Source organism: Aotus nancymaae, unplaced genomic scaffold, assembly GCF_030222135.1.
Source record: "Aotus nancymaae isolate 86718 unplaced genomic scaffold, 86718_ANA_hifiasm-v0.15.2.pri h1tg000032l_0, whole genome shotgun sequence".
Lineage (NCBI taxonomy): Eukaryota > Metazoa > Chordata > Mammalia > Primates > Aotidae > Aotus > Aotus nancymaae.
Window position 1 is genome coordinate 31,497,200 of NW_026988445.1, and position 21,230 is coordinate 31,518,429.

General features: G+C 60.6%; 1 protein-coding gene across 1 annotated transcript in view; it reads right to left on the minus strand.

Moving 5' to 3' along the window:
* Nucleotides 1-17,291, minus strand: part of WNT3A (Wnt family member 3A) — a 56,313-nt gene extending 39,022 nt beyond the window's left edge. The window contains exons 1-2 of the mRNA XM_012472651.2: nucleotides 17,221-17,291; nucleotides 806-1,047 (exon numbers count right to left, since the gene is read on the minus strand). Of these exons, the coding sequence (XP_012328074.1) occupies nucleotides 806-1,047; nucleotides 17,221-17,291 (313 nt within the window). The remainder of the gene's footprint in view (nucleotides 1-805; nucleotides 1,048-17,220) is intronic.
* Nucleotides 17,292-21,230: the final 3,939 nt, after the last annotated feature.

A 21,230-nucleotide genomic window follows, 5' to 3' on the forward strand; every position in this document is an offset into this window, starting at 1 on the left:
AGGTGATGGCTGCCTGTCCTGTGAGTATACCAAATGCTAGAGTTGAATACTTTAAAATCGTGGACTTTCTGTTATGTGGATTTCACTTCAACTTTTTAAAAAACATGCCAATTTAGTAATCCTGTGCCTGTTCTGTCTCTCTCTGTGTCTCTCTCTCAGTTTCTCTCTGCGTGTCTCTCTCTGTCTATTTCTGTGTCTCTCTGTCTCTCTCTGCATCTTTGTGTCTCTGTCTCTCTACTCCTCTGTGTCTTTCTCCTTCAGTCTCTCTGTCCCTCTCTGTCTCTCTCTCTGTGTTTGTCTGTCTCTGTGTGTGTGTGTCTCTCTCTGTCTCTCTCTGCATGGCCCTGTCTCATATTCTCCATCTCTCTGTTCCTCTCTCCGTGTCTCTGTCTCTGTCTCTCTCTGTGTCTCTGTCTGTCCCTCTGTCTTTCTGTCGCTCTTTCTTCCCCAGGGTGTCCCCAAACCTCTCCCTTCTTGTGGGTCTTTAAGTTTGTGTATTTCCTCTGCAAGTCCGGCCCGTGCCCTGGCTCCTGGGAGCAGCCCTGCCGCTGTGGGTGGTAGAGTCACCCTGAGAACGCCCGCTTTCCTCTCCAGGGAGCAGAAGGAGGAGGGGCACCTGAATGACCCAGCAGGCTTAGTCCTGCTCCAGCCTCAGACCATCTTCCCCAAGGTAAGCGGGAAAGATCCCAGCGCCTGTGTGAGGCGCCGTTCCCTCTGTGTGCACAGACAAGAATGCCAGGGAGCAGCAGGCAGGAGACTCCATCCCATTCCAGACTCTCCTGCCCTCCCTGAGACCACCCCGTACCTTTGTCCAGCACGGGTCCAAAGATGGCCAGGCTGTCGTGGACGGTGGTGCAGTTCCACCGGCGACCTCGGAACTGGTGCTGGCACTCCTGGATGCCAATCTTGATGCCCTCGGCCACGCTGGGCATGATCTCCACGTAGTTCCTGCAGAAGCGCAGCTGCTTGGGGACCAGGCCCGGAATGCTGGCACACAGGATGGGCTGCGAGCCCAGGGAGGAGTACTGCGGCCCGACCGCCAGTGACCTGTGAGGGCAAGAGCCGGCGGTGAGTGTGGTGGCGGGACGGCAGTGCAGACCAGCAGGTCCCAGACCCGCTCCGGGGGCTCCAGCTGCGAGATGCATCTTTCGTCATGAAGGAAATCTGATTGTTTTATTTTGCAAGTAAGAGAATTTTCACTTAAAATCCTGATTAGAGGCTGGGTGTGGTAGCCTGTAATCCCAGCTACATGGGAGGCTGAGACAGGAGAATTGCTTGAACCCGGGAGACGGAGGTTGCAGTGAGCAGAGATCGCACCACTGCACTCCAGCCTGGGCAACAAGAACAGAACTCTGACTCAAAAAAAAAAAAAGAAAAATCCCTATTAAAGATTCTTTATGGCCTCTAAAATAATGTTTATAAACCATGCCTTCTAAATTTTTTTTGAGACAGGATCTCACTCTGTTGCCCAGGCTGGAGTGCAATGGTGCGATCACGGCTCACTGCAGCCTCTGGATTTGCTGGGACGACAGAGACGCACCGGCACAGCCAGCTAACTTTCATTTTCACATTTTGTAGAGGCAAGGCCCTGCTATGTTGCCCAGGCTGACCCCAGACTTCCGGCCTCAAGCGACTCTCCCGCCCGAGCCTCCCAGAGTGCTGGGATTACAGGCATGAGCCCCCTTGCCCAGCCCTTAAGCCTGTGTGTTACGACAACAATGCTGTGTGTTGCATGAACACTCGATGCCGGCTATTTCATTTTTTTCTAGATGTTTCGATATCATCCACGTGTTTTTCTACGTGTCTTGTCTGGAAGTCTGATTTTATGAGGAGGCCAGGACCCTGCCCTGTCCCCAACACTCAGGTCAGAATCCAAGTTGTCTCAATCTGCAACAGGAAACGCCGCAGCCCTAGGTTCCTGCCCGGCACAGCTGCACAGGCCGCGTTCACACCAGGCTGACCTGGAGCCACTGGCAGACCCAAGGCTAGAACCTAAGAACTCAGGCCAGGACTGGGTCAGGTGGGGGCTGCCCAGAGGAGGGGTGCCCTTGGCTCTGGGAATGGAGGAGGAGGCCTGGCTTCTGGGGCGTAGGGGTGACCCAGTGCAGAAATCGATGTGAAACTCAGGACCATCCAGCCAGCCCACAGGCCACACTGGGCTATGTACCCCCAGATGTAAACACGTGTCCACAATGAGACGTGTTCAGGAATCTTCCCAGGCCTTTGAGCCTGAGAGCAGGAACTTGGAAGCCACCCAAGCATCCATCAATAGGAGCTCGAATAAACAAATGAAGGCCGCCTCTAGGCTGCCATGCTGCTCGGAAACCGAAGGCTGGGCTCGGGTGCGCACACAGGGAGGAGGGGCGCTCAGCCCTGGGATGCTCCTGGGGCCCTCCGCACCCCCCAATCTGAGCCCAAGAGCAGGCAACACCCATCCGAGGGCGAGGTCAGCACCGTGGCCACCTCACTCCACGGCTCCAGGTCGCAGCATCTCGCAGGCTGTGCTCTGCTTTGGCGAAAGCCATTCCACACCTGCGCCTTTTAAATTGATGTAATTAAATTTAAAATTAATTAAAATACAAGAAACGTAAAGCTCAGTCTTTCGGTGGCACCAGCCATGCTTCACGTGTGGCCCCGTGGCTCCCCTGAATGGGACAGTCAGACAGGGAACGTGCCTGTCGTCAGGGAAGCCGTGCCCAGCCAGCCTGGCCGAAGCGCTGTGCGTTTGACTGGCATGCTGGTTACCTGAGTGCTTTGCGTCAGAATGAATTGAGCCGTGACGTAGGGGCTTCCATTTTGCTGTACAAAATATGCCTCGCTTGGAAGGAATCGCCAGGTCCTTTTGGGTACCACTGGAGGCAGGTGGAGGGAGAGGGTTCCTCATAGTTACGACCACCTGTCAATGTGTCCACTGGATCCAACCAGCTTGGCCTCCGGACTGGACTCCCAGCATTCAGCGTCCCCAGCACGTCCACACCCTGGAGACCTGGCCTCCCCCTTCCCGGCCACCCTCCCTCCTGCCTGGCCCCCATCTGAGTGCATAACCTCGCACCAGACCCCATGGGCATCCCCAGCCCCCACCCAAGCCTGCGTCCCTGCAGTCGGTGCTTGCAGAGCGAGCTCCTCACTCCCTCCCTCACTCGTTCACCGCGTGCTCGCTCCCTCCCTCACTCGTTCCCTCCCTCACTCCTTCACCGCGCGCTCGCTCCCTCCCTCACTCCTTCACCGCGTGCTCGCTCCCTCCCTCACTCCTTCACTGCGCGCTCGCTCCCTCCCTCCCTCCTTCACCGCGCGCTCGCTCCCTCCCTCACTCGTTCAGCCTGCGCTCGCTCCCTCCCTCATTCCTTCACCACGCGCTCGCTCACTCCCTCATTCATTCACTATACACAGGTGCCCCGCCCCAGGTGTCCCTGTGCACCCTCTCCACTGTCCTGCAGATCCCAGTACTCCCAGGAAGGCCAGCCCTGGTGGAGGCTGGGTGATGTCCCTGATCTACGTAGCTGGGCGGTCTTTTCCTATGTTCCCCTCCCCTGTCCTCTCTCTTTCTTTGAATCCTGACCACTGGATGGCCGTCCGGGGTCCCTAGGGTATGGTCTGCACTGCCACATGGGGGTGGCGGGAAAGCTCTCTGCCCAGTGGTGTGGTGGCCAAGGTCAGCTGTCTCCGACCTGGACTGTGGGAGAGAGGCCTCTGGACAGGAGAAGACGGGTTGAACCAGGCCAGGGAGGTGCCCACAGGGTTCTCAACCCATGCACCTCAGAACGCCCAGGAGCCCCAGCAAAGGGGCCTCGGGTGCCCCTGTAGGTGAGGCTGGGAGACCAAGTGTCCACTTCGCCCAGGACTCTTGCAGGGGCTTCCAGGCTGGAGTGCAATGGCGTGATCTCGGCTCACTGCAACCTTCCTCTCCTGGCTCAAGTGATTCTCCTGCTTCAGCCTCCTGAGTAGCTGGGGTTACAGGTGTGGACCACCACGCCCGGCTACTTGTTGTATTTTTAGTAGAGACAGGATTTTGCCACGTTGGCCAGGCTGGTCTCAAACTCCTGACCTCAGGTGATCCACCCACCTCAGCCTCCCAAAGTACTGGGATTATAGGCGTGAGCCACCGTGCCCGGACAAGGGGCTTTTCATTTTTAAGCCGGGGTGAGGTGGTTGCTCCAGGCAAGGTGCAATTCCATGAACCCAGATGCTCCCCCTTCACCCATTCTATGGCGTGACTCCATGTGGGATGTTACTTGCAAAACATACAGCCCTCACCGGGCACGGTGGCTCACGCCTGTAATCCCAGCACTTTGGGAGGCTGAGGGTGGGCGGATCATGAGGTCAGGAGTTCGAGACCAGCCTGGCCAACATGGTGAAACCCTGTCTCTACTAAAAATACAAAAAATTAGCCGGGCATGGTGGCATGCGCCTGTAATCCCAGCTACTTTGGAGGCTGAGGCAGGAGAATCGCTTGAACCCAGGAGGCAGAGGTTGCAGTGAGCCGAGATCGTGCCATTGCACTCCAGCCTGGGTGACAGAGTGAGGCTCCGTCTCAAGAAAAACACAAAAACACCATCCAGCGCTGGTTCAGGATGTGCCTGCTGCGGTGCTCGGGACAGAGCAGACTGACGTCAGCATAAAAAGATAAGATGGGTAGATGGAGACTGGAGAGCAGCCGCTGTGAGATAAAGCAGGCGGACCTCGGGGTGAGAGGAGGCTTTGATGTCCGAAGGCTGCCTCTTTTCCAGATGTTCGAAAATCTTCCTAGTGGAATGCTGTAGGGGACAAGCATTTGAGTGTCATGGCTGAGGCCGGGGGGAGTGTGTCTGAGAAGGGCTGGGTACCTAGGCTCTGGGGTCAGCCTGACTCACAGCTGGGGAAGTGAGCCAAAGGTGTCAGAAAGAAGGAAAAGCCTGAGTAGTTGAATGTCTTGTTTACTTGGAGACAGGATGAGGAGAGACAAAGGAATCCAGTTGCAGGTCGCTGATTTCAAAATAGGGACTGCCTGGGGGATGTGGGATGCGGCCATTTCCAAGGCGCGCGCCTTCCCCACGGCTAGACGCTGGATTCATTCTGGGGACTGCCACTCTGCCCACCCCCAGAACGGCATGACCAGCATGGCGCCGGGGCCACCGCGGCTCACAGGCTTGGGGCTCAGAGGGGCGGCCTTGTCCCCGGTCTCTAGGGAAAGCAGAGAGGGAGGCTCCCAAGTCGGAAGCCTCCGTCCTCAGGGCACTGAGTCAGCCAGCCAGCTCTGGCCCCCTCTCACCCTCCTCCTGGGCGGGCCCTCACCTACCACCTTCCTGAGTGTGGCCAGGGTGCAGGTGGCCAACTGCCAGCCCAGAGGTGGCTCCAGTATCCTGGCCTCTGCCAGCCCTGATGGGACCCCTCCCTTGACCGGCCCTTGTGGACTTGTGGTCGGGGTGGGTTCTCCTGCCTCCTGTGGACCAGAGGGCCTCTCCAGTTCCTCGAGTTGCTTCCTGAGAGATTTCTCCTTCTGACAGCACCAGGCTGCCGGAAGGGCTGGGCCACACAGAGCCTGCCTGAGGAGGGTGGCAAGCTGGCAGGTGCGGGGAGCTGCTGCGGGGCCAGGGAGCAGCGCAGGGGAGGCCCAGGAGGCCCACTGGCTGCCAGGTTTCATCTGAGCCTTGAAGGACCAGCTGGGTCATTAAAAAGAAAATCAAATATAAGGCCGGGTACGGTGGCTCATGGCTGTGATCTCAGCACTTTGCAAGCCTGAGGCAGGTGGATTGCTTGAGGCCAGGAGTTCACGACCAACCTGGGTAACAGCAAGACTCCATCTCTACAAAAGACACAAAAGTTATCTGGGTGGGGTGGCGCACACCTGCAGTCCCAGCTGCTCGGGTGGCTGAGGCCGGAGGATCACTTGAGCCCAGGAAGTCAAGGTTACAGTGAGCTGTGATTATGCCAGACTGGGTGACAGAGCGAGACCCTGTCTCTAAAAAAAAAAAGCTAAACCTCACAGGCACTATCCCCACCTCAACCCCAAAAAGTTCCTAGGATCCAAATTTCTAATCCAAGGAGAATGCAGATAACTGGAATCCATCAATGCTTGGGAAATCCTGACCTGTAATCTCCTCCTCCCACACCCTGTGAGCCAGGCTTGCCTGGGGCAAGGGACAGACAGGCCTGTCTCAGGGCCTCGCCAGGGACTAGTGACTGCAGTGAGGTGGGGAGTGAACGAGATGCCCAGTCCTCCTCCTCGGGGTCGTGTGTTCCCAGGGTCCCGTTCTCAGCCCAAGTTCTCGGATGCATCAAATACGATGAAACCTGGGCTCCCGGACCCGACTTTGGAACGTGAAAAGGACATTCACGCCCACACTGGGGAGGTGGGTCTACTTAGCCGTGGCGACGCCACAGTGCTGCTCTCTGGCTTTGTATTTTTTGTAGAGCTGGGGTCTTGCGGCACCGGGAACCAGCAGACCCTGCCTCTCCCTTCCCTGCTCACACTGGCATTTCCTAACCACCTCTGAGTTCCAACATCTAAGCTTCTCAGACCCAGAGAAGGGCCAGACCACCGCCTTAGGCATCTTGCTGTGTAAGCTCCAGGGACCTGGCCACCGCTGTCTCCACCAGCCCACCACCGTGGCCTTTATTATTTGTTAAATTTTATTAAAATTATAATATTTTAATTTGTAAAATAAATTATTTTAATTTATAAAAATTATAAAATTTTAATAAAATTTTTTGTACCTTTTTTTTTGAGACAGAGTCTTGCTCTGTTGCCCAGACTGGAGTGCAGTGGCGTGATCTCTGCTCACTGCAACCTCCATCTCCTGGGTTCAAGCGAATCTCTGGCCTCAGCCTCCAGAGTAGCTGGGATTACAGGCGTCAGCCACCATGCCCGGCTAATTTTTTATGTTTTTGGTAGAAATGGGGTTTCACCATGTTGGCTAGGCGGGTCTTGAACTCCTGACCTCATGATCCACCAGTCTTGGCCTCCCAAAGTGCTGGGATTACAGGCGTAAGCCACCATGCCTGGCCTTAATTTAGTTTTTTAGACATGAGGTCTTGCTCTGTGGCCTAGGCTGAGGGTTCACTGCAGCCTTGACCTCATGGACTCAAGGGATCCTCCCATCTTAGCCTCAACCTCCCAAGCAACTGAAACCACAGGCGAGTACCATGATGCCAGACTAATTTTTTTATTTCTTGTAGAGATGGGGTCTTGCTATGCTGCCCAGGCTGGTCTTGAACTCCTGGGCTCAAGCCATCCTCCCACTTCAGCTTCCAAAATGCTGAGATTGCAGATGTGAGCCTCCGCTCCCGGCCACCGTGGTCTTTAGCGAGCTCGTCCCTCCTCTTCCCTCCTGGGGCCTCCCCACCTTTCCAGCGCTCTTGTCTGTGAAAGGGAGCCCTGCTGAAGCCGGTTACTTCTGCTTCTACCACCCAGCACGGCTCCTCTCACTGCCACCACCCGGCCCCTTACCTGCCTCCACCTCCTGGGCGGAGCTCACTGGTACCCTGCCCACAGGCTCTGTTATGTGGCTCCCCGAAACCCACATGACCTGGAGAGGTGGCACCGGGACTTTCCAGAGCAGGAAGCCGAGGCTCAGGGGATGGAGCTTTGCCATGGCCACTGGCTAACACAGCAGAATGGGGCTGGCATGTCGGCCTCCCTAAGATCCTACGGTGGCCTTCAAGTGTGTTCATGTAGTCTGGATGTGTGTCTCCTCCAACTTTCATGTTGAAATGCGAACCGCAGTGTTGGAGGTGGGGCCTGGTAGACCCCAACCATTTAGGTCTCAGAGGTGGATCCCCTGTGAATGGCGTGGGCCCTCCCTGTGGTAATGAGGGGCTTCTCCCTCTGAGTTCGTGCAACAGCTGGTTGTTAGAAGGAGCCTGGCACCCTCCGCCACTCCCCCTGCCTCGTGTGACACACGTCCCCCCCACTCCACTGCCTTCCACCACGAGGCCTCGGCAGGAGCAGATGCTGGCGCCACGCGTGCGCAGCCTGTGGAACCGTGAGCCAGTGAAACCTCTTGTCTTTACAGATTATCTAGTCTCAGGCATTCCTTTATAGCAACGTAGAATGGACTAATACATGTATGAAGCCCCAGTCCTGCAAAGTAACATTTGCAAACGAGTCAGAGATAAATGGCACCAGTCACACAGAGCCTGGGCAGCCTCCTTGCAGCTGAGGACACAGGACATCACAGGGCCTCCTGTCCCCAATGCAGCCCCTTTTCCACCCCAGGAGGCCACCCAGGGGGATGTGGGAGTAACCCTAACTGTTGCACCTGCAGCTTTGGGACTCTCGGAGCCTCAGTTTCCCCAGCTGTACTGGGCAGTCGTGGATTAGGCCAGGGTCCTCCCAGGGTGGCGCCCTGGAGCATGAGTGCCACGGGGAATGTGTGCTGGGTTCACTGCTGGCCTCAGGGGGCTTCCCCTCATGGTGGAAGGCAGGGGTGGGTAGGTGTGTCACATGTGGCAGAGGGAGCGGGGGAGGGTGCCAGGCTCCTCCTAACAACCAGCTCTTGCACGAACTCAGCATGTGCTGCCTCTGGCTTGGACATTCTAAGGCTGACGGGGAAACTTCTATGGCTTCCTTGAGTCTAAACTGGTGCCACAGCCCCTGTCTGTCTTCACGGGGATGCTGAGCGCCCTGGGGGGCTCCCTTGGGCCCAGTCTCCAGGGAATCAGCCTTGCTGATCATCACCCTGCGAGGTCAGGGACCTACCTCCACCTTCTAGTCAGAAGGGTCCTCAAAAGAGCAAGGTCGTAGCAGACGCTTGAAGTACGTGTAGGGGACAGAAAGGCACAACATCTGGTGCCCAGAAAGGGACGGGCGAGGCCGAACCCTGAGCCCTGGCTGTCAGTCTGTGGCTCCTGTCTGCTCATGGGTGGCCTCTGCCCTGACGGGAGCCTTGGGACAAGCGTGGCCCCAGCCGGCGGTCAGGCCTTCTCCTGAACTCCCCCGTCTCCACTTTGACGTCTCCCACGCTTTGTAGGCGCGCACACAAGTGTCTGGTCAGGGACGAAGGTCCTCACTGAGGGTCGCTCACACAAGGAACCACAGGTGAGCACTGGGGCGGGGGTGATCTCGTCATCCGTCACTCCCTGCTCACTTCCTGTCATCAATCTGGGTCGCGGTGAGGTCCAGGCCTTGCCTCCGGGTGGTGGGAACAGCAGGGGCAGGAAGGCTGGGCTCAGTCCCCCGGGAGAGGCTGAGTCCGGCCCGCCCTCCCTGCCCCCATGCCTTGCACCCTGAGCCTGTGATTCACCGGATGAGGGATTCATTCCCTCTTCCCTCTCACTGCCAACACCACGGTGTCCCAGGAAGAGTCCATGTTTCCCACGTCCAGCTGCCACCCAGCTGAGTGGCTGGAATTCTAACTACCCAACTGGATGGGACACCAGATATCCCTCCAGCCATACAAAATCAGTGTCCCCAGGGAACGCTGTCCTCGGTATCTCCTGCCTCTCCCACTCTGTCCCCTCTGCTTGGAATCCCAGCTCTGGAGGGAAGGGCAGAGCTGAGCTAGCAGACCACACGCTCCGGCACCACGGGGGCCTGGGGGACCCACACGTGTGATCATCCAGAAGGCCCCAGAAATGGAGATGATGCTTAGCGAGTTTTCAAAAACAGAACACGAACTGTTGCTATCCTTAGAAAAACATGAAAAGTTGATAAGATCACAGACTTGTCTTTCCTTCCAGATTTTCACTAAAGCTGTTTGCTTGTTTTTCCTAATAATAGTTTGTTTTGAAGGGAGGCTGTCATCTTCCACTCGGAACACACACAAATGTAGTGTTGCGGCATGGCCCCGGTCCCTAGACCCACGGCTCACGCCTGTGGCCGAAGTCACAGCAGCCATGCCTGCAGCCCGCAAGCACTAATGGTTTTCCTTCCCCGCTCCCTCGCTTCTGTTGAAAGGCCGGGCAGCTCGCCAGGGATACGGCAGAGACGCTGGCCGTGACATGCAGGGGAGGAAGGAGGCTGGCCCAGGACCACAAGGCGGGCGGCAGGCCAGCCCAGCCTGGGCCACGCTGGCCTCCCGGCTGGGTTTGGTCTCACATGCAATTTCCCGTCTTGTGTGGCGGCACTGGGGGTGCCACCTAATCCCCGTGGATGGAGGCTCAGGGCAAAGCGTGGGGCTGTGGCCACAGCGCCTTCTCACGGCCACACAGCTGTGGGCGTCCTGAGTGCCCATCAGATCCGGCCTCCGCTGTTCCGTGCAAGCCCTTCTGAGGCTGGCAGGCTCTTAGACTTCTCAAGTTCAGGCCTGGTGTCTTTCAGCAGTAAAATTTAGCAAACTCAGAGCACCCATGCCCCAAGGGCACGCCTCTGTGCTTGCACGTTTGCTGGGGGCATGGGGACCTCACAGTGACGCTCCACACAGGTATGTGGAGAGGAGGCCTGGGAGGCAGACGTGGGCTCCAGCCCGGGCCCTGTTACTCGCTCGTCTGTTTGCTCTTTCTCTCTCCCCCACACCCGGGCCTCAGTTTTCCCATCTGTCAAATGGGGTAAGGGGCCCCTCTCCTACCTGAAGCTCTGAGACAGGAGGGGAGCAGTGCATGGAACGGGGGTGCCGCTCCCAGGCCCTGCTGCTCTGCTGGATGTCACCTCAGCCTCCTCCTAACCTGAGAGTGACCCAGCGCACCCAACTCGCCGGCCTGCCAGGGCCACCCCTCCAGGACGTGATCTGTGCCCTGAGTCCAGCTGGCTGCCTCCTGGGACCCCTCTGGCTCCAGCACAGCCGCAATGCAGGAGGGTGTGGAGGACCGGGGCGGGGTGTCTCTGCCACGGAGGGTCCTGCTTGGGCAGTGGGCTTCCCCTCTGTGGGGGCCTCTGGAGCAAACCTCCTGTTCCTGAGCTTTGTCTTTCTAAGATCAGACTGGCTCCATGGGTGGGGAGAAGGCTTCCACCCTCAGACCTGAGGCTCACGGCGTTTGCCTGTCAGTGGATGACCTCCCAGCTGGCCAGGGCTGAGAATGCCCGAGGTGCCCACCTGCCCGGGAGATGCCCAGGGCTCTGGTTTCTCCTCACACCCAGTGGTGGAACTGCAGCTGCCTGGAAGACCACTCCTGGCAGCTTGAGCACCTTGTGAGCCGGGGCGGGATTCTCGGGACCTCAGGCTCCAAGGTCCCTCCTGGGCGTCTGTACCCCTTCCCAGTCCAGGCTGCCTGGCCCTGCCTGGAGTCCTCCCAGCCGGCACCTCCTCCTGCCCGCCGGCCCAGCTGGGATTACTGACACATACTTTGAGCGAGTCCCAGCAGGCGCAGCGGCTCCTGTGCCCGCGGCCACGCACTTGCCAGTTTCCCTGGGCGGCAGCGGCACGTTTTGCTGGGGAAGGAATGTGGAAGCAGCAACGTGAGAGACACCTCCAGGGCGTCACCTGGGGAAGCCAGGAGGGAGACCGAGCACAGACCGCGTGCCCCTCACCGGCCTCAGGGCTGCAACCCAGTGAGGGGTGGGGTGGCGGACCGCCCAGCATTCAAGTGCACAGCCTGGACCACGGAGCAAGACCCCATCTCAACAAAAAATAGAAACATTAGCCAGGCATGGTGGCGTGAGCCTGTGACCTCAGCTACTCACACTGCCAAGTCAGGAGGATTGCTTGAGCCCAGGAGGTGGAGACCAGTCTGGGCCAGATGGTGAAACCCGTACCTACTAAAACACAAAGTTAGCTGGGTGTGGTGGTGCGCGCCTGTGGTCCCAGCCACTCGGGAGGCTGAGGTGGGAGGATCAATTGAGCCCATGAGGGTGGAGGCTGTGGTGAGCCAAGATCACGTCACTGCACTCCAGCCTGGGTGACAGAGCGAGAGCCTATCTGTGGGGCTGTACAGACAGCGGGTGTTTTCTGTGAGGCCTTCCCTTCAGCCTGGGTGGCTGCAGCTCAGCACCTCCCAGGCACTGCTCCAGGCACTGGCTCTCTCCCCTAGGAAGGCTTTTCCAGTCCGGAGCCAGAACCAGCCTCCTCGGCACCTACAGCTTCTGCCCCAGCCCCTGTCCCTTGAGCCACAGAGTCTAATCCTCCTTCCCCAACCAACAGCCTTCAGAGACACGACGCCGTCTTCTGAACAGAAACAACAGCCCAGACAACCCTTCAACTGCTCTTAAAGGGGACAAGTTAGAAGTCTCATATTTGGTTCAAAAATCCAGTGGGCGAGGGCTGCAGGGAGTGGTCCACAGGGAGAGACCCCCGCCCCCGTCACTCCAGGTGCGGCTTCAGGCTGTCTTTCTCAGACTAGAGTCTCAACAGAGGGATGTCGCCGGTGTGTTTTTAAATTTCCATTATTATAAAAATCCACAGAAATAACTGCAGCACTGTCAAACCGCTACAATGTCACCAAATCCTTTTTAAATTCCCATTTCTGTTCTTCTTCACGGACAGGTGGCCGAGCGTTCACGGTGAGCCCCACATTGAGAAGCCCCAGCGGGGCCCGTGGATGCAGCTGGCCGTCTTGGGAGGGCTGCTGGACACCGCGGCCTCCCTCCCTGAGGGCCGGCGACAGGCACAAGGGACCCAGGGGAAGAAGCGGCCCCCAGTGGTCACCACCCCTAAGACTGGGCTCTGTGACTGTGTGTGCTCATCCCCCACGGAGGATTCCAGGAGGCCTATGCCAAGCAAACGCCCTTAGAACAAGCCCCGGGGGGTTGGAAGGGCAGCCGGCCTCGAGGGCCCAAGCCAGCCAGCGCCTGCGGTGTGAGCCCCAGGCAGGAGGAGCTTTGCGCTCTGCTCCGGAAAGATGCTCCCTGCAGTGGCTACAGACCCTGGCGGTCATGCAGGGCCCATGTCTGGTTGCAGACAGTTGACATGTGGCCACTCTCGGTCATTACCCTCAGCAGGGTTTTGTGTAGGCAGCTCTGAGGGGCAATGCCACCCCCAGGTACCTGAGCCCACAGCTCTGGAAGGGCTGGCCTGGTGGCTCCACTCAGCTCATTTCATGAGTTTTATTTGCTAATGACTGCTGTCCTCAGGGCCAGAGGCACAGAGACAGAGGGGCGGAGACCACAAGAGACAGAGAGACAGAGATGAAAAGAGATAGAGTGACAGAGACAGGTAGAGAGAGAGGGACAAATAGTGACAAAGGCAGAGACAGATACAGAGAGCTAGAGACACAGGTGGGCAGACAGAGACAAGGAAGAGAGCGATGGACAGGCAGAGACAGAGACAGACAGATGAAGGGGAGGGAGAAGGCCTGGGAAGGAGCACACGTCGCAGGCTAACATGGACGCAGAGTGGCTCTGAGAGTGGCACCCATCCCTCCTGTCACAAGGCCCTTCCCGTCTGAGCTTCGGGGTACCCTGGGCCATGTCCCTGCCCTGCCCAACTGGTCCCTCTCAGTCCCTGAGACATCCATGCTGCAGCCCCCCTGCCCGCCCGCTGCACACTTCTGTCTGCCCCATCATGCCAGCCGGGTTCCTTCCCTCTCTGCACCCCCTGCCAGCTCCTACCCCTCTGAGCTGCTCTTCACCTGCCCCGTGTTCCAGTAAGGCTGTCTCCCACTGCGGTGAGGCCCACCCAGACTGAGGACACTGGCCAGGCACCTGGTCGGCGGTGTGGACGCCTCTGAGCAGGGCCTCCAGGGGTGCGGGCCCTCCAGCCCATGGAGGGGTGGGAGCAGGGGCTGAGCCCTGTGCCCAGATTGTTGGCACCCATGAGTGTGCAGCAGAGCGGGGGCCTGAAAGGGCATACGTGCTCTGCCGAGGGCTGCATGAGGGACTCAATAAAAATGGGGGTCACAATGTGTTTTACAAGCTTGAGGCCCAGAGGGACGTGAGGGGACCCTGGAGGGAGCATGAGCCAGGCTGTGGAGCAGGCCAGGGGTAGGGAAAAGGCTGGATACGGCTCACACCGTGCTTCCCTGGGACGGCTGCGGTGGCCATCTGCGGGCGGCCAGGCCTCCGTGCTCAGGAGCCCACCGTGCAGCAGGAGCTGGTGAGGCCTGGCAGAGGGAAGGGCCTGAGAGGGAGAGTGGGCGTGGGCGAGGAACAGAGCTTGCCATGCTCGGCCAGGCGGTGGCGGTGGCCATGACCAGGCCTGGCAGCAACTCCAGGTGGCTGGGAGGGTATGGGTCCCAGGGGAGAGAGTGTGGCCACCACTGAGAACGGAATCGGGAGGCCGCCGTGGCGGGACTTGAAAGATGAACAACATCCAGTCCCCAGCCCCGAAGCAGGCCTGGACCCTGGGGAGGCGGTGGCAGGAGGCACAGGCGGACCTCTAGGGTCCTGGTGGAGTCCCTGGGGAGATAACAAGGTGCCATTAACCCAGACACGGGAAGAAGGAGGCAGTGGTGCTGGGAGCACAATGGCGGGCGGGCGACGGGGATTATCCTCAGATGGGGTTGTGGTCCTGCAGCTCAGCTGCCCTGTCTTCTGTCCACGTGGGCTCTTCTGTGAATTCCGGTTCCGAGAACTCAGCTTGGAAGGGGCGTGCAGGGAGGTGGGGGCCACTGAGTCCCTGCCGTCTGTGGCCTAATGGGACGCAGGTGGTCAGACGCCCAGGCCTGTCTGGTCCCCTGCCTGGCTCCTCTCTGTCACTGGACAAGCTCAGAAGGAACTCTCCTGGATGTCTGCACAGCTCCGGGCCATTCAGTCTTAGGCCGGGCTCACCTCTCTGCATTTCAGACCCGCTGGACCTTGGGACCGCTAGCATCTGCTGCGTGGTGTAAGACACCTCTGGGCCACCAGCCCTGGGGAGGCAGGTGGCCCTTCACACTCTCCAGGGCTGCTGGCCACAGCGACACCTTTGCCTCTCCCTCTGCCGACTTCAAAAGCCTAATTACCCTGATTTGGGCTGTCTCCTGGTTGGTTTCTCCAGGTGAGGAGATTCCCCTTCACTTTCACTTTTGTGTGCCAGGGATGGTGGAGCCGGGAGAAGCGAAGGGGGCAGCGGTGCGTGTTAGGGAGGGGCTGGGGGGCAGGTGAGGAGTGAGGGAGAGGCCCCCACCCCAGCCGGCTCTGCTGCACTGGGGCTCACCAGCAGTCCACCTGGCAGGGGCCAAGGTCCCCCTCCTCCCCGTGATGCTTAATCTGGGGTGGATGTGAGGAGACAGGAGAAAGGAGACGCTGTGCTGGGTGGAAGACGCAGAGGAAGAAAGAGAATCTCCCCGCTATTAAACCGCAGGCCGTCAGCAGCAGGGGTCCAGCGGCAGGGCGGTCCTGCAGGGCTGCGTCCTGTGAGTCTTCCCCCCGGGGTGCCTGTGTGCTACTCACGCGCCCCCCACCCCCTCCGGGGAAGCCATGTCCTTGCTCCCGCCCCAGAGCCTGCCTGGGGCAGAGAGGGGATCAAGAAGGAGGCAGTCTCGTCCCCAGGGAGCCAGCCTCCCCGAAGAAGATGCTGCTTCTCAGGAAGTAGAGAATCCCCAAGTGTGAGAACCCTACTGAGAACAAAGTGAGGGTGGGGACGGGGGAGGGGTCCTCACCACCCACCCCCCTCAGTGTCAGGTGGGGTTCCAGGCCCCCCTTCCCTGTGTGGCCAAAGGGCTGTCCTGGTCTCTTGATGGGAGGGCGGAGAGAGTCCAGGGACTTCACTTCTCTGCTCCTCCTGGCTCCCCTGAAGAATGTCTGACTGTCCCGAGGGTGTCTCGGGGTGCATTCGGGGCGGAACACAGGGGGCCCAGGTGAAAGCGAGGTGTACATGGGTATGAGGTGGGTGGGGACGGAGGCTAGAAATCCTTAGGGTCGACAAGACAAGGATCCTAGGGCGCGGGGTTGACAGGAGGCTGGTGACACTGATGGGAAGGGCGCGGGGGCGAAGGCGCTTCCTTTTGCGCTCAGGAACGCGGCGACGGGTTCTAATTAGAAGCCTGGTGCGTGAGCAGGCGGCCCTCGGGCTCTCTGGGGCGGACGCGCTGCCCTGGCCCCCTGCAGCCGTCTGGACGCGCGTCAGTATCCCCGCGCCCCAAGGCGCGCCCGGAGCCTGGCGCTCAGGTGGGCCACCGGGCGCCGCAGGTGTTGCACGGGAAACGGGCACACGGGAGTCGGGGCGCGCGCGTGGGCGGGGGAGTCCCTGAAGCGCGTTCCTGCGGCCTCTTCCAGGCCCTTCGGCCGCCTAGGGCTGCCCCTTCCCCGCCCGGCTGCTCCTGGCCCGGCGCCGCTACCGCGGGAGCCCCCGCTCCTGAACCATCTCGAAGAGAAAAATTATTATCGGATTAGATGTACCTCAGCTCGCTGGGTCTCCCCCCTTCCCCTCGGCGTAATTATTATAATTCCAGGCTGCCGTCGGAGAAGGATGGGGGGAGTGTGCATGCTTGTGGGGAGGCTTCTCTCCAACTGCGGGTCCTACAGCGCTGCGCCTGGCCCCGCGCGCCCACAGGCCTCCCACTTGTGTTCCTCAATCTTGGGCATCTCAGAGCGCCCTTAATTCGGAACTGGGGTGACTCTTGCTTGGTGAGGGCTCTGAGGGGTCACAAGCACTTAGGGAAGTGTGGCCCCCGTTCCCCTTTCCACAGGATGTGTGCGGTGGAGGCTGGAGGCCTCGGAGAGACCTTCGGGGACCCTTCCTTTGATTTATCTGCACTTCCATCGCCTGGCTGGGGAGGGTCTCACGGAACGCGCCTTTTCCGGCGTGGAGGGCGCAGCACAGCGCTTTCTCATTGAGGGTCCTGGAGCCCCTCACACCCGGTGCTGCGCTTCCCCTTACCTCTCTCTACAGCAGCCCCTCCTTGCCAGGCGGACCCAGGCGGAGGGCTGGCAGAGAGGGGCCCTGGAAACCCCCGCGCCCGGACCCAGAGCCGGCCCCCAGTGCGCCCCGCCGCCGGCTCTGCGCCACTCCCCGCCGGGTCCCAGCTTTCTTTACGTAACCACGCGGCTCCGAGCTGTTCAGTCTTGTCTCACCGACTTTGTTTTAAAACGTGTGTGTGTTTGTGTGTAAGATACGGTTTTTGAGGAACGTCTCCAGCGAATTCCCTCTCTCTGGCCCTCTTTCCTCGCCTGTCCCCGGGCCTCGGCGACCGCGCGTGCCGACCTTCTTTCCGCCTCTCCCCAGCCCACTGCTCGCCCCGTCCGACGCCAGGGGCAGCTGAGACCTTCTCCGCAAGCTCCCCCACCCCCACCCGGGAATCACTGTCTCCGGAAGCCCCGCCACCCACGCGTCCCAGCCTGGCCTGAACAGGTCCAACGTGGCCGTCCAGGAAAACCAACCGCGGGCGGCCGGCACGCGGGACGGGAGCAGGAGGGCGCGGGCTCGGCCACCGCAGGGTCCCTGCCCGAGGGGCCGTCTGCTGCGGGCGCGGCGCACGGGGGCAGGGGCGAACGCCAGGAGCCTCACTCACCACCAGATCGGGTAGCTGCCCAGAACCTGCTTCAGGCTGCAGAGGAGTAAGAAGTATCCGAGCGGGGCCATCGCCGCGCGGGAGGGCGCGGAGGGCCTGGAGTCCGCCCCGAGAGCGTGAGCGCCGGGGCGGGCCGGGCCCTGGGAGCTGGCGCGGCGGCGTCGCTGGGCCCTCCTGCGGCCGCGGGTGCGCGGGTGTGCGCGGGCTCCGAGGGCGGCGCTGCGCCAGGTGGGCCGGCGGCCGGGCTGCGGGCCGAGGCCCGGGGCGGCGCGGGGCGGCGGGGGCGGGGCAGCGCCGCGGGGGGCGCCCGGCAGGGCCGGGGCCCGGGCGGGGCGGGCAGGGGCGGGCGGGGCCCTGGGAGCCCAAGCGGCGGCGGCGGCGGCGGCGGCGGCGGCGGCTTTGGCCCCCTCCCGCGGCTGTGGGTGCGGGGGTGCCCAAGGGCGTGCGGGTGTGCGGCGCCCAGTGTGCGCGGGGCGCTGGGGTGCGCCAGATGGCCAGGCGGCCGGCCCGGGGCTGCGCGGTCCGCAGGCGCCCTCCTGGAGCTCCGGGGCCGCGCCCTCGGTTTCCAACCCCGCGCGCCCTGCGCTCACCGTGGGACACGCAGTCCTCCTCCCGCCCCTGGTCTATGGCGAGCTGCGTCTGTTGGCCTGGAGGCGGCTGGGCTAGGGCTCCCCTTCGTCCATCACCCTGCCCGGGCGCAGGGTTGGGGCGCGAGCCAGCGTTTGTCGGGTGCACGTCCTTTGGCCCCGTCTGCCTGCGGCCTGACTCCTTCTCCTGAGACCAGGCTGCCCGCGCGTGCGGCGGATAGAGAGGGGCCGGGAGGGGTGCAGCCTGCAGTGGGGACAGCCGCCGGGTGGACCTCCGAGGTGCAGCCACGCGCCTCTGAGTCACAGTTGGGGGCAAGTGGGACTGTGTGGCACAGGGATTGACCCCTCCATTTTTCTCCCCATCACTCCACCAGGGAAGCCCCTGGCGCCCTGGGTCTGTGGGGAAGCGCAGCGCTGCCCCGGGTTCCGGGACCACCGACCTCCAGGTGTGCCCGGGCTACGCAGCCTGTTCAGCCAGAGGGATTTCTGATTATTGAGGTCAGCTGGAGGAGTCTGCTGATAGAGAGGGGAAGACCAGAGCGGGAAAGTGACTTGCCCAAGGTCACCAGTGACCAGCCAACTCTCCAGCTCCCAGCCATTTGCATATCCCTGTGCAGCCCCGAGAGTCGCCAGGGGAGGTTGTAATTTGCGGAGGGGAAGTGTCCCCAGTCTCCCCCCGGGGCACCTGATAACAGGGGCGGTTACGAGGCATTCTCCCACCGCGGCTGGTCCTCCCGCAGTCACTCTGCGACCTAATCTCAGCAGGAATCTTGGTTACCGCGTAGGAATTGAGGGAGAAGGCTCCAGGAGCTTCTGAGAGCTAGGAGCAGCCCCGCACTTGTCAGTGCTGTGTTCTCTGGGGATCCTGCACTGCCCGGCCCGTGGGCCAGGCCTCGAGTGCGGCTGCAGAGTGTGTGTTGCGGGACGGAGGTGCGTGGAGAGGCAGGGAGGACATGGGGCCGCTTCTGTGCAGCTTCTCAGGGCCGGGGTGGCTGAGATGTCTGTCCCCAGCTGTGTCACTGGCTGGGGGACCGAGGCAGGCACTTTCCACGGTGTGTCCTACTCACAGCTGGTTCTGCATCTGCAGAGGGAGCCTGTGATCCTGGGGACACCGGCGTGGGGGCCACCTGATGACTATGTCAGGGGTCCCTTCCTGAATTCAGAATGACAGCCGTTCTCTCTGAAGACAAGTTCCTTTTGCTCCTCACTGCCTGGGGAATCCAGTTCCCTCTACGCATGCCCAGCCACCCACCCCCTTCTCCGAGGTACTGCAGGCCCCTACCCTCTGAGGGAAGGAGGGAAGAGCTCTGGAATGAAGCCGCGGTGGGGCAGGGAGGGGAGGGGAGGGAGCGTGTTTGTGCTTCTCTGGACTTTGCCTCGCAGCAAAAATCCCACCCAATTATGGCGTTACTGGGGGGAACCTGGGCTGCGGGGGGGGGGTGCCCGAGCCCAGCCTGAGGCACGCAGACTCTTGCCACCCCCACCTCCCCAGCAGTGAGGCTCTGGGATTAGAGCCTCGGTGATGGGGAGCCCCCCAGAGGATGCCAGCTCTGCACACACAAAGGAGGGCAGCCGTGCCCACCAGCAGGATGGGCCTCCGTGACCCGGCGACTGAGCGCAGCCTGCTCCGTCCTGCCCTCCTGCCCTTGGCTTGCCAAGCCCCTCCTCCTGGCTGCTTTCTTCTTCCCCGTCAGGCCCCGTCCTCTGCCCGTGCCACCTGGTAGTGGGCACACTGAGAGCTGGAAGGGAGGAGCAGTCGCCAAGGCCCTAGGCAGGAGCTCCAGCCCCGGGCTCTCAGGCGAGGGCTCCTGTTTCTGAAGACTCGGCCTCAGCAACCTGCCTCAGGGTACCGGGAGCCGGGGCAGGCTGCGTGGAGGAGCGGGTGGGGGCTTCTGGGGCCAGCTCGAGGCACCTGCCGGCACCAGGCGGGGCTCCTTCCCCTGGGAGCCTCCTGGGAGCCTCGGCTCCTCAGCAGCCAAGTCAGTGGGGCTGGGCTGGGTGGGGTGGAGAGCAGAGCAGTGAGCAAGGGTGGGACCCCAGCTGGGTGGCAGGGGCCTGAGGGGCTGCCCTGAGTGTCTTCGAGGCTCGGGTGGTGCTGGGACAGCACCTCTGGTCCCTTGCTTGGGGTGCAGCGGAAGGTGAGGGGGCCTCCCTGGAAGCGCCCTCTGCTGGCACCTAACAGGAGCTGTCCCTGACCAGCCTGCGAGGTCTGAGTCCCACCTGAGCACTGGCCCTGGGACTAGGAGGGTGCTGGTGTCAGGGTCAGGGCATGGGGCAAGCTCCTGGGGGCATGCCGGGTGGGTGCTGAAAGGTGACTGAGACTCGGCCCTGTCTCCACAGACCTCCCTGTTGGCCGGGACACAGACCCGCATTCCAACAGGCGGGACGGAGAGGTGGGTGAGACCTTACAAGCTGGCATCAGAAAGGGCCCATGGCCCTGAGAGAGGGGCGATGTGAGAAGGCCTGACAGCCGGGCAGGTCTGGAGCTGAGCCCTGAGCCGCCAGCCACGTGTTTGATGAGGGAAAACTCCCCATGTGTGGATGGTGCTGGAGGGAACATTTCTGGCCCGCTGGAGGGCTCAGGGAGGTGCTCCTTCCAGAACAGGCCCCCTGGGAAGAGAGGTGCTGCCCACCCCAGGAGCTCTGGAAGACCCCTGCTTGGGTGGGGTGAGCCAGGTGGGAAGGCGCCTGTGCCAGGCAGGTTGCTGTGTGAGGTAGTGAGTTCCCCGTCTACAGCGGCTGTGAATCCGTTATGGGTGGGGCAAGGCAGAATTTCAGACACTAACTGGTTATCTTTTGCTTCCTTCATTTTCCTCGTTTGAGCAAAAAGAAGTTGGGGGAAAGCAGGGAAGGGGTTTGGGCAGAAAGAGAGTTCAAGGCTCTGGGGACTTTCTGGCTGAGGGACCCCAGAAGGAACTGCAGCCGGATGGGGTAGCGGTCTAGGGTCAGAAGACGAAGTGCCCTCCACAGTCACCTCGGCTCCACCGGAAGTTGGTCCCTTCTAGAAGCTTCCCTGACCCTTCTTGTGGGGGTCACTCTTTAAATGCCTCTTCCACAAGGAGTGGGTTCTTGAGGTCAGAACTTTTGATTGGCCAGGTGCGGTGGTGCACACCTGTAATCCCAGCACTTTGGGAGGCTGAGATGGGAGGATCACCTGGGCTGAGGAGTTGAAGGCTGCAGTGAGCTATGATTGCATCACTGCACTCTTGCCTGGGTGACAGAGTGAGGCCCTGACTCTAAATAAAATAAACTAAACCAAGAAAACAACTTATAGCCATTTCCCCCCCAGCTCCTCAGGCTAAAAGGAATACCTAAGGGCTTGTTTATTAAGTAATTAGGTCCAACAACTGAATGATTAGTAGCTATTTGAAAATTTTCACAGTAGTTAAAATAAATGAATTATATTTTTATTTCATCTTCACA